This window comes from Gossypium raimondii, chromosome 13 (genome assembly GCF_025698545.1).
Source record: "Gossypium raimondii isolate GPD5lz chromosome 13, ASM2569854v1, whole genome shotgun sequence".
NCBI lineage: Eukaryota > Viridiplantae > Streptophyta > Magnoliopsida > Malvales > Malvaceae > Gossypium > Gossypium raimondii.
The window spans coordinates 23,909,264-23,921,655 of record NC_068577.1 but is presented as its reverse complement, the minus strand read 5'-3'; the positions used below and the strand labels follow the sequence as shown (position 1 = coordinate 23,921,655).

Below are 12,392 nucleotides of genomic sequence, written 5' to 3'. Positions count from 1 at the left end.
TCATACATGAATTGCTAATAGTAATTCATTAAAAAATAGTCCTATTTTAATGTTTAAATATATTTTATTACAAAAGTAATTGGTGGGGTTTGATATCACTTAACTTACAAGTATTAATTCAATAGTAAAATTTTAAAAAATCAACATTTCATTATAGTAAAATAGGATAAATTTCATTTACCTAAAAGAAAATACTCACTAATATACTTTAGTAATACTTAATATGACATAAAAGAAATTGATATAAAAAGGTATGCAGGCATAATTAATAGGATCAAATGATGCCAAGAAAGGCAAAAGTAGGGTTTTAGTATTACACAAGTAACAAGCCCATCAATTAGTGTAAGGTTCTCAAACACCACTTGGCATTCAATGTGGGACGAATTATTACTCCTGCCCTAAAACATTAAAAGATGAAGGGAATCATGGCATATCGATGTTTTGGGTAATCTTCAAATTTACCAATATACCACTTTTGTGTTTCAGCTGCTGCAAACCCCAAATTTGTGACCTGCCGTCGCCAACCACCCAAATATACAAATATTTCAGGTCATTGAACAATCCTAGAAAGGCCACAAAATTAAATGAAAGCTTCTTTTTTTTTTCTTTTACCACAAATGCTAGGAGTAACCAAATGGTGATGTCTGCTCCTCCACTAGCAATCAACAAGCCAACATAAATGACCTTTTTCATCATTAAAACCATGCAAATTATTAGCAAAATAAAATGTGGTAACTAAAGGGAGGAAGAGCCTGTGAACTTACAATCTCAGCCAAATAGTGTGGAGATGAAACAATTTCAAACCAATCCCCTTTCGGGATTACATACTCTTCACCTCCTGCTCGCATTGAACCCTACCCAATTCCAACACCCCACAATATATGTTATTTTCTTTGGTCAAATTGTATAAAATGTATTTTTCAATCTTGAGATCAATTTTTTCATCATTTACATCATGGTGATCTTTTTTTTTTTTTAAAAGTGTTACAAGTACAATACATATACATGTTTGAGTGGCCACAAGTATTAAATTGTTACAACACAGACTGTCCTAGTGATCACAAAGTAGAATAAAATAATTACAAGCACGAACAGACTAAAAACTAATACAATCCATATTAAAGCCAACAAACTAAACTAATTGGACTAGACTAAAACTCACATATGATGTAATTTGGAGACCCAAGTATAGAATTTCACATGATAAATCTCAAATCTAAGTGCTTAAAACTCAATGGACTAGACTAAAACTCACACATGATGTAACTTGGAGACCCAAGTATAGAATTGCACATGATAAATCTCAAATCTAAGTACTTAAAACTGAATACCTTCGCCTTTGCCAAAAAAACCAAAACCTTATTGAGAAAGGTGACCTATTTTTTAACATGAAATGATGTCCATGGCACAAGTTCTATTTCTTTAATGTTGTGTTTCATCTGAGAGTCTTTTGTATGCAAGTCAGTGAGTTACACTACCTAACACATGGCCTGAGACACGGGCATGTGGGGCAACTTAGAAAGTTACACGACCTGGCACACGGGTGAGGACACGGGTTGAGACATGGCATGGGAGGTTCCACACAACCTGGCCATACGGTCGTGTGTCCCCTGTTTTTAAAATTTACTTCATTTTCCTAAATTATATATTTTGTTTTGATTTAGTCCCGAATTGCTCCTAAATTATTTTTAGGGACTCGAGGGTTCAAGTTAGGGATGAAATGTATGAGAATGGCTGGTTTATGATATTTTTGAATTTATTAAATGCTATGATGTTTAAAGGTTTTAATTTATTAAATGGCTGGTTTAATTAGGCGTGTTATAGTTTATTTATGTATATATGATTTGTTGCTTGGGATGTGTTACATACTGAGCTTGTAAAGCTCACTTTTTGTTTGTTATTCTCTTAGGTAATGAACAAGTTTAGGACCAGACGGTGTGCAGGAGCTCGGATTGGTTTTCCACATAATATGGTTCGAATTATTTTAATTAAGATTTCTAAAATTTTGACATTTGGACTAAGTTTTTGGTGTTGTTTTTGGGTGTTCTTAAACGTAAAACTGCAAAATTATACAAATTTGACATATTGGAATTTAGTTTTCAAAACTTAAAAACTCTAAAAATATCCACTGCAAAATTTAATATCAAACTAAATGCTTTTCCAAAAAATAATTAAGTTCTACGTGAGATTTCATAAAGAACTTGTAAGGGTTTTACCGAAATTAATATTTCCAAATCACGTGATTACTAAAATTAGAGTGAAATTTTTGAAAGTTTTCGTTGTTTTTATAAGTAAATGTTTAAGAGATCATATTGTGAAATAACTTTTTTCAAACTTGAGAATTTTCTAAAACTCGCATGAGCGTAGCTAAATTAAGATTTTAGATCACACAATTCCTAAGGTAGATTTTAGTTTTTCAAACGAGCTGATGTAACTTCTCCAGAGTCAGCCATAACGTCTGGGCCGAGTGTGGGGTTTAGATATTTTATTTGTCTTTAATAAATAAGACAGTAGCCATTGATGTTTTTCTCGAATTTCACTCACCCTAATATGACGTTTTGAGTGGTACCAGAAACAGTGATTTTGGAACCTTGTATTCCAATGATAAAGTCAATTAATATTGTTATTTAACATTTACGAAGTGATATTAGGGTTATATTGAATTTCAGATAGGTAATTCTATTATTGAATAGTTAATTGTGAAACAATGACTAAATCATAAATGTGGTAAAAGTTAAATTACTATAGATTGCAAGTGGAAAACTTTAATTAGGGACCAATGTGGTATATGGTATATTCCACATTGGAATTTTTAATGGACGGTTTGGTTTGGTTTAGTTTTGTATGTTATATTATTATAAATTATAATTAAATAACATAAAAATATTGAAAATTAAAAGAAACAAATATGTATGGTGGAAGGAAAGAGAAAGCATTTTTGGTCATCTTCCTCCATTCTACTGATTTCACTATTGAAGAAGAGCTCTCTAGGGCTTTGTAGCTTTCAACACTTATTTAGGTATTGCAATTTATCCTTTTTCTTTTAATTTTTATATTTTTAGAATCTCGGAAGCTTGATTTAGCTAGCTAATGGACAAATTAGAGAAACTGTTAAAGTTTACTAAACTTATCATTGATGTATTTTAGAGCTTTTATTGTCAAACAGTGCATAAATGAAATTGAGTTGTTATATAAATTTAATACTGTTAAATGATGTGTGGAATATATAATTAAGTTAAATTATTATTTAGATCAAGAATTACAATAACTGAAGGATTTACGAGGAAAAAGGAAAACTACTGAGTAGGCCTTGACAACTAAATTGTTACTGTTTTTCTAGGTAAGTTCATATAATATAAATAAGTTTAAATTTTTGTTGATCATATTTGAATGTATGTTAATGTTTTATTGAAATTTTTGGATTGATAATGAAATAATATGGAATTGTTAATGTTGAGGTTAAATCTCGATGAACTTAGTAAAAGTCTCGTATATAAGGTTGCGGGTTGATACCCGTTGGTATCGAGCTCCAGCATTTGTTGCAGATAGGTTTAACTTGGATAGGTAATCAGATACTAGTGTTTATGATTAGCTCGAATGAGTAGTTGGTATTAATTTCACCTATGTACTAAACTCTTTTACTATGTTTCATCGGGTAGAATTTGTATTAAAATTAAAATGATGCTACAAAATAAATGTTGTCATTTGACACATATGAAATGTCAAAAGGTATGTGGTGAATGTGAGTAAAATGGCAATTTAGAAAATTGATTCATGAAGTATTTAAGTTGAAATCGGTGTTTAACAATTTGAAGCTATATATGTGGTTATGGCCTAAATCTCATTTGGTTGATATTTTTGTGAATTTTATGATAGGTGGAAATTATGGTATAATGAATTGTAATTGTTAAATTGATAAATGTAAGATATTTTTTTATAATAAATGAGCTTACTAAGTATTTGTAATACTTACCTGTGTTACTACTTTGTAGATTTTGGATGTTGGAACGTATCAATTGGATCAACGAGAAGCCCACACTCTTCTTCTCCCAATTCGGTAGACTTTTGAATGTTTCAAACTTGGTTATATGTGGAATGAATATAGGTGGTCAAATACTTGTAATTTAATGGATGTGTTTAAGTTTTGGCATTGTTGAACTTGGGTTACATAAGTATATGCTTATGGCAATTTAATGAGATGATGAATGGATATTAGTTCATGTGAGTGATCAAGCCTTGAAGTTTAGTTACATTGATTTTGCTTATGGCATGTTATGTATATGAATTATAGATTGATTTGTGATGGCTTATACTTATTGATTGAGGTGCCTTGAGGTATATTGGTTAGAAATAGGATTGATTTATGTCTTTAAATGTGATTGTGATGCATTTTGAGCAAGTTTAAGAGTTGGTTGTTGCATGTACATGGCCTAGGTAAAAATTGGGTAAATAAATAAATTGTAAAGGTGGGCAACTCGATTGTAAAGGTAGATAAATCGATTATAAAGGTATATATATATTTGTTCACACGGGCTGACACTCGACCCTGTGTCACACATGGGCAAGTGACATGATCGTGTACTCTGTATGATCAGGGTGGTGTTGTTTAAACACGGTCTCAGTCTCTTACACGACTTAGCTACATGACCGTGTGAATGGTTGTAGGATTTTACTTTTAAGCCCACACTGTCTTAGTTTGTTACATGGTCTGGTGACACGACCTTGTGACTCTGTTATGCACAGCTTCAATTTGTGACACGGTTGGGATACACGGCCATGTGATTTAGCACTACACAGCCTCTGACTGGCCACATGACCGTGTGACCATATTTTACACTTTTGCTCAATTTTTTTCTGAAATGTTTTAAATTAGTCTCTGTTTGTTTCAAGATTGATTTTAAAGCTTTCGTAAGCTCTAATTAAGTTCAAATTTTTATGCAAGACATGATTTATTTGATGAATTGATGATTTAAGATTGTTTTGAATAAAATATTTGAATTAAATTGCATGTTCTCGTTCTGTTATTTACCGTAGCATCTCTTAACTCAATTCAAGCGATGGAAACGAGTGTGGGGTGTTACATAAGTAGTATTTTTTGTGCAATTCCAAATGTGAAGTAAGTCTTCGTACCTTATTGGTGAAACTAACTATTTGAAATTCAACAAACCCCTATCTTCTTTTTTCTTTTTCTTGAAAAATAATTGAGATGAATGAATTTTTTACCTTAAAACCAGAAAGTTTCCCCCCTTTTTTTAAATGTGAATTTTACTGACCAGTAATAATAATACCAGTCATTTTGATATACATGATGGTTTTAAGTTCGTTATGAACTTTATCATTTTTTAAATAAAATTAATCAAGTTTCAATTTGATTCATATAGGGATACAAAAGAGTTAGAGATTTCTACAAAAGAGAAAATTGAGAGTTCGAATTATCATTTTAGAATTTTTTCATGAATTACTTATTTTTAGAAATCTTTTATATTTTAAGTAAATCTTTCATGTTTCAAGAAATGCTTAATACATTAATAGTTACTTAAAACATGCAATATTTTTAAAAATTTAAGTAATTCTTTTCATATTTTACGAATTTTAGAAACATTTTCATGTAATAACTCTTAACGAATTACTTCATGTTTTTATATTTCTAAGTATAACTCTTTTTTGTTCAAAAAAAGTATAACTCTTTAATGTAATAAGTAATTTTTTAACAGCATGTATCATAAATTAATTTTTTAAATTATTTCATGCTTTACGAATTGCTTAATTTATTAAAAACCTTTTATATTTTAAGAACCCTTTCATGCATTAATTTTATGTTTTAAGTAATTTTTCTAAGAAATTACTTAATTTCTTACAAACATTTTCATATTTTATTTAATTCTTTCAACGAATTACTTAATTATTAAAAAAATGTTGTAATGTCATATTTTAAATAATTATTGTTACACTTTTTTTTAATGATCCAAAACTTTATCTAACAGTGTATATTTCTCGGATTTTCCCAACTAGATCTTTCAAACAAGTTGGTGAAATGGACTGTTAACTTACAAGAATTGCATGACAACGGAGCTGATGAATCCAACCCCATAGAAATATAGCACTGCCAACCCACTGCTTCCATCTAAGCCACAAAGGGAATCTGTTCCCACCTATCACTTCCAATGGCTGCCATTGTTTCCTTCCTTCAGACACCAGATCCAAAGTAAACTCAAACACCTCCGGGGCACAAGTGCAGCAAAGTGACAATGGTGCTACTATGTAGTAACTGGCCATGCAGAAGTATGTATCTGACCATCCAACATTTGAAAATAGTATAGCAAGAGAAAACAAATATGGTGAAAGGTGTTTAAGAAATTACTCGCCTCATGCCAATGAAATAGCCGAATATGTGCATTCGAGCTAAGGGCCGATAATGGAATACATATAATGACTCGTAAAGGCGTCTCAAGACTTGAGCTTCCATCAACCAAAGCAGGAACACAGTACGCCATACCCTGTGGGATTTGTGCAATGCAAAGATGGTTGATGAGGTTGAGCCAGCAGTGCATGCATATAGCCATGTGGTGAGTAGCAAAAGGGTTGTCCACAGGGTACCCGCCATGTAGAAATGAGAGAAGAATCTCTGAGGAACTGTGAACTTCTGCAATCGACAGAGCCAGTAAGATCCAAAAATGGTATTTGGTTTACAGCAGGAACATAACATGCAAAGAAGTAAAAACACTCACAGAGGAAGATGGATGCATTGTCTTCCCTCTTTTTGCTACCCCTAATATAGTTTGATGAAAGGGTCTCAAACGCAGTGAAGCTAAGATAATGGGAAGAATGGCAGCAACCCAAGTGAGTCTCAGCAATGCAACAAGTCCAACATCCATTTTCTGATCTCCACCCCAAAAAACAAAGATATCAGATCAAAAACGAAAGGCTCCTTAATGAAGCTTCAGAAACTGAGATCGGCAATGAATGCAAGGTCGTTGAGCCATAATGGTTTTAGGTGCGGGTAGTTGCAGACTTGCATTGAGATTGGCATTTTATTGCTTATTCCATGGCTGAGTTGCATTAGCCCAAAAGTTATATTAACCCATTCAGTATTTCATTCATAAATGCGTGACAAATGAGATTTATGTAACAGTTGTTAAAATTTGTAATTATTTTGTTGGGATAAATAATTGGTTTAAAAAAATTAGGTTATTAGAATTTTATAAATTAAAAAAAATAAGTATAGAGGAAGAAAATAAATAATTTAAAAGATATTCAAAAGGGATATGAATATATTTGTAAAACTTTATAAATAAATTTAATAACTTTTAATCATGTATTAAATTAAATAAAGTTATAGGAATATTGGAAAACCATCTTTTAACTCAATTTGAGAAAGGTAATCAAGATACTAAAATCTTCTCTTTAAATTACTTACAAATTTTGAAACTCTTCAATATAATTACACAAACATCTAAATTTATTTTTAGAATTTTGAAATCCAAACTTATTTTAATTTTTATACCAAACATGCTTTCATGTGTTAGCTTAGCTCCCGTGATTGAATGGTTATATGCTTGCCTTTTTCCGCAGCATGACCTAGGTTTGAATTCTCTCTTCTGCATATTTTTTTCTAAAGCATGTTGTTTTAGATTTTTTGTTTTTTTTATTAATTAACAAACATGTTTTTAAGTTTATTTTATTTTATTTTAAATTCACGTTTTTACTTAATAACTGCCCTATTTATATAAACAAAATAATAAATATGTAATTATATAATGAAATATATATTTTATATATATCATTATGTTAAATATATTTTATTTTTAAAACATCAATTATTTATATATATTTATTAAGGATAATGATATATGAAATATTTTACATATAAAAACAATAAAAATATTTGAAATAATTAATTAATTTTTATATTGATGCCAAATTTTAGTATTATGGATTTTTGTAAGTGCATTTGAAATAATTAGTTGAAATCTTTCACGTATAACAATAATGACATTTGAAATAATAATTTTTACAATATTAGAATCTACAATATCCACCATGTAGGTGAAAATATAATGATAATTGAAATAATTATTTAAAATATTTTACATAAAAAATAATGATATTTGAAATAATATATTGATTTTATATAATACTTTTTTTTATACAATGCCTAGAACTATCCATAATTCTTCCTCAACTCTTAAATAAGATGATAAATAGGCTTAACTGTGCTCGAATCCACGTCCTCCTACATCGACAACAAAGTTGATCCCAGCTAAGCTAAGACTCAGTTGGTTATGTATTAGAATTTACCAGACTCGCAATATAGGTGAAAAAATTGATATTTGAAATAATTATTTAATTTTATAATATTAGAATTTATCATACCCATAATGTACATGAAAAACTTTGACATATAAAAATTATATATAAAGAAAAATGTATCAATTGTTATAAAATAAAAGAAGTAAAGTAAAGAACAAAGCAAATGAGAAAGTAAAGAGAGAGCGTATTTTATTGATCAATTGGAATATCTACAAAACTTCTTCAAAGTCTCTATTTATAGGCATAAGAAGTATAAATAAAGTAGAGATCATAAGAATTTAAAGTACATCAAAACTTATCTTGATCTTGATAGACATCCACTTAATAAGATATTCATAACACTCCCCCTTAAATGTCTATTGGTAGATAATGTGCCTCATTAAAACCTTGCTAAGATAAAAACCATTGGGGAAAAATCCTAGGGAAGAAAAAAGAGTACACATTAAATACGCAGAATATGCTACCTTATTAAAAACCTTACCAGGAAAACCGAATGGGACAAAACCTCGATTAAGGAAAAAAGAGTACAGCGCATATTTACATCCCCTCATCAAAACATCACATACTTTCTCATATTCTACGTAGTCAATCTTGAATACTAGTTTTTCAAATGACTATTTGAATGTATTTGCTAAGCATTTATATCACCATTCTTTTGAAAGTCATAAGTGAGGGAAATTTTTGGAGAAATATATTTTGATCTCTTCAGGAGTTTCAACAATAATCATAGCAAACTTTAATCATGATTCTTCTATAAAAACACAAATAGGTATTTTGGATCATTTTATAATCCTCCTTTAACTATTATTTACCACATATGTTTAAATAATTTCAATTCATATAAATGAATAATTTCCGAGAATTTCAATATGCTTCTAGCATACTAAATCATTTAAGGATTTTAATATAAACTTTAATATATAGTGGTTCATAAAAGGTTGTAACAACAACCATTAGACGCAAGTTAAATCTTTTATGAATTGTCAAAATAATATATCTAAAGGTTATTGCATCCACCACAAAAGAATATTATATCTTTTCATAATCAATGCCAAAACTTAGTGAAAAACTTCATATTTTTATTCTGTTTTTGCAAAACTACTTCATTTGCACCCTTACTGGCTTTATACCTTTAGATATTTGGACTACTGGTCCAAAAACTCCACAAATTTAATTGTACTTGAGTTGCGTCTTTCTATTTTGATAAATTTATTTCATATCTATATTTCTCAATAGATTTATTCAAGACCCTCCTTTTATTTCATTATTTCAATAATAATATTACATGTAAAATCATTGTCGACCACTTTTATTATTCGGTTCCACATTTTCTCGAATTGATATAACTTATCGATATCTCTTATTTTCACTATTTTAATCTTTAGTTTCATGTACCTGGATCTCTTCTAAAGTTTTACTTATTACTTATGTCTTAGGTCTCTTTTAGAGCACCCACCTCCACTATATGACCATCTAAAAGAATTGTCATCTTTGGAACTGATCAATCTATTATTTATTCTAACTGGTTGTCCTATTGGGACTTTGATTCAAATTAAAATATTAGATGGTATAATAACAATTGGTTATTCTCATTAAGTTTGTAAATACATTTGACAATTACCTTGTAATGAGTTATCATTGTTGAACTTCTGGTTCAAATTACTCTCCCCCTAACTCATTACAAGTTATTATTTCTCTCCCCCTAATGTCGGAAAACTATCAAATCTAAATTGTAATCACAAATCATATCATACTTGAATCTCCAATATATTCAAAAATCTAATAATATAAAAGACATGCAATTAATATATATTCCTAACTTTCTTTAAAGATTCACTCATCTTTATGCGTTGTGGTGGAACAATTGGAACATATACGCACATACAAAAATTCAAAGATGAGAAATATTTAACTCTTGAACAAAAACCAATTGTAATGGGAGTATTTATAAGTTATTAGCTTGATGCATACCACACGTAAATCAACATAGCCTCATGTTGAAATAGGAAGTTTAGTTCTCATAAGTAATGATTTAAACAATAATCAAAGGTGTTCAATCAATAATTTCTCTAAACCACTATGCGTATAAATAACAAATTTTTACAACAAAAAAAATTCAAACTCAATCAATAAAGACTGAGATATAAACTCATCAGTATTAGTAAGATGAATTGTCTTAATTGCATGATCTGAAATTAATTATTTAAACAAGCAATCATGCAAACGACAGGTTACGAGTTGATAACACAAATGTGATTATTTTGTAGATGCACCTACTAGAATCATATAATATCAAAACTATCCACATGGTTGATGAATGGGCCCATATTCATTTCAAAAATGCAAGACATTAAATCTCAACTTTAGCTAGTGAGTTTCTAACAATCAATTTTCATTCAGAACAAGCAACAAATGAGAATTCTTTAAATTAACTAATCTTCTGGTTCTTTAATGAATGTCCATATGAATTCTCAATTAATTTTTGCATCATATATGATCTAGGATAGTCTAACTGGTCAGGCCAAGTAGTAAATGTATTTGTATCAGTAAACTTCTAGTTTATTTTAACATGCGTTTCAATTGTACTAAATTGTAACAAATTGATAATTTTACTATCATTCATTTTAATTTGTATCCACATATAAGTACTATCATGACATAAACTACTGGAAATGTCTAAATCAATGTGAGGTCTATAATGTCATTAAGTCAATAAATATAATTTCCAAATAATTATATGCAATATTCGCTTCAAGGAATATGTCAAAATCTTCAAATGCAGGGCATTTGGTCTAGTGATTCTTACTTCGGATGCGAGAAGTCCTGAGTTCAATTCAAAGTACTTTTAAAACCCTTTAATAAGAGTTTTGCATAATCAGTTAAATACCAAGAATAACTATCTAGGTCATGTATAGAAACAAGCTTATACTAAATATATCAATAAGCGTCACATCTCAAACATAAAAATATGACATCCTGAAAAACTAGCATTTTCTTTTCATAATCATCATCATATACATGCATGAAATTTAATTCAAAATCCAACCATTCAAACTCATAGATTTTTTCATTTACAATTGCTCATGTCATTTCTCTAAATAATTAATAAATGGAATAATATAAAACATATGAACTACTACCTTTAACAATTCTTTGAACTAAATCAAATCAATAACCATAAAATTCATTGGTTTGTTAACATAAATTTGCATACTAGATATGTTTTAATCAAATATATTATTTAATTATAAAACCTACTATAGCAACATAAATAAATCAATTAATATTCATTTTATGAACAAATGAGATGCTTAAAACAATATGTAACACATGTAATCAAAACTTAAAAGAATATCATCTCAAAATATTTAAGTCATATATCAAGTTGATTTAATGGACGTACCATTAATAGGAAACTTTGAGAGCGAGTCTTCTTTTCCAAGTATATAATAGGTACATAACCAATGACTCTTCATAAAAAAATTGTGTCTCTTCTTAAAAAGTTATTGGAAATTCTTGTTCTTTTCTTGCTTTCTTCATTTCTCCACTTCTGGTGGTGAGAAAATTTATTACGACCATTCCCTATGACTATTATTATAGTCTAATTTACTACATTCATATCAAAGACTATATATTTCAAATTTATTACATATTATTACATTCTCTTCAGGGAATGGTTAGGTTTCATGGTTAAAACTTTTGTTCAATCATAAGTAATTTTTTTCATGATGTTGCATCGTAATAGCACATTTGAATCATGAAAAGTTAAATAAGTTATCTCTTGCAAGGTTCTTATCAGTTATATTTTTCCACGTAATTTTAATTGAGAACTTATTCGAATATTGTAGAGTTATACTTACAGTTTAAAAAAACTTGCAACTTCAAGTGCATCCAACCATAACAAGCTTTAGATAGATTTATCATATTATATTATTCATAAGTAGATCTTTCACAGTCAAATATTTCACTTTTAACCCTTAATGGGGATGATGACAAAAGATGATTACAAAGATAGTCACGATCAATTCAATTTATAACAAGAGTAATAAATATAAATCAATAACCCAATCCTCTTTTGATTC

General features: G+C 29.2%; 1 protein-coding gene across 1 annotated transcript; it reads right to left on the bottom strand.

Moving 5' to 3' along the window:
* Positions 1–238: 238 nt before the first annotated feature.
* On the bottom strand, positions 239–6,976 carry LOC105766738 (polyprenol reductase 2). The gene is made up of 6 exons (XM_012586319.2): positions 6,729–6,976; positions 6,366–6,643; positions 6,052–6,268; positions 765–854; positions 613–684; positions 239–511 (listed from the first exon to the last, which is right to left on the bottom strand). The coding sequence occupies exons 1-6, from the start codon at positions 6,873–6,875 to the stop codon at positions 407–409; spliced, it is 909 nt and encodes a 302-aa protein (XP_012441773.1). The 5' UTR covers positions 6,876–6,976; the 3' UTR covers positions 239–406.
* Between the last annotated feature and the right edge of the window lie 5,416 nt (positions 6,977–12,392).

Bases quoted from the DNA above. Each gene is read 5' to 3' on its own strand.
- LOC105766738 (XM_012586319.2), bottom strand. From the start codon at position 6,875: ATGGATGTTGGACTTGTTGCATTGCTGAGACTCACTTGGGTTGCTGCC. The intron at 6,269-6,365 runs GCGAGTAATTTC...CTGCATGGCCAG, and splicing joins GGCTATTTCATTGGCATGAG to TTACTACATAGTAGCACCAT. The intron at 685-764 runs GTAAGTTCACAG...ATGATGAAAAAG, and splicing joins CACACTATTTGGCTGAGATT to GTCATTTATGTTGGCTTGTT.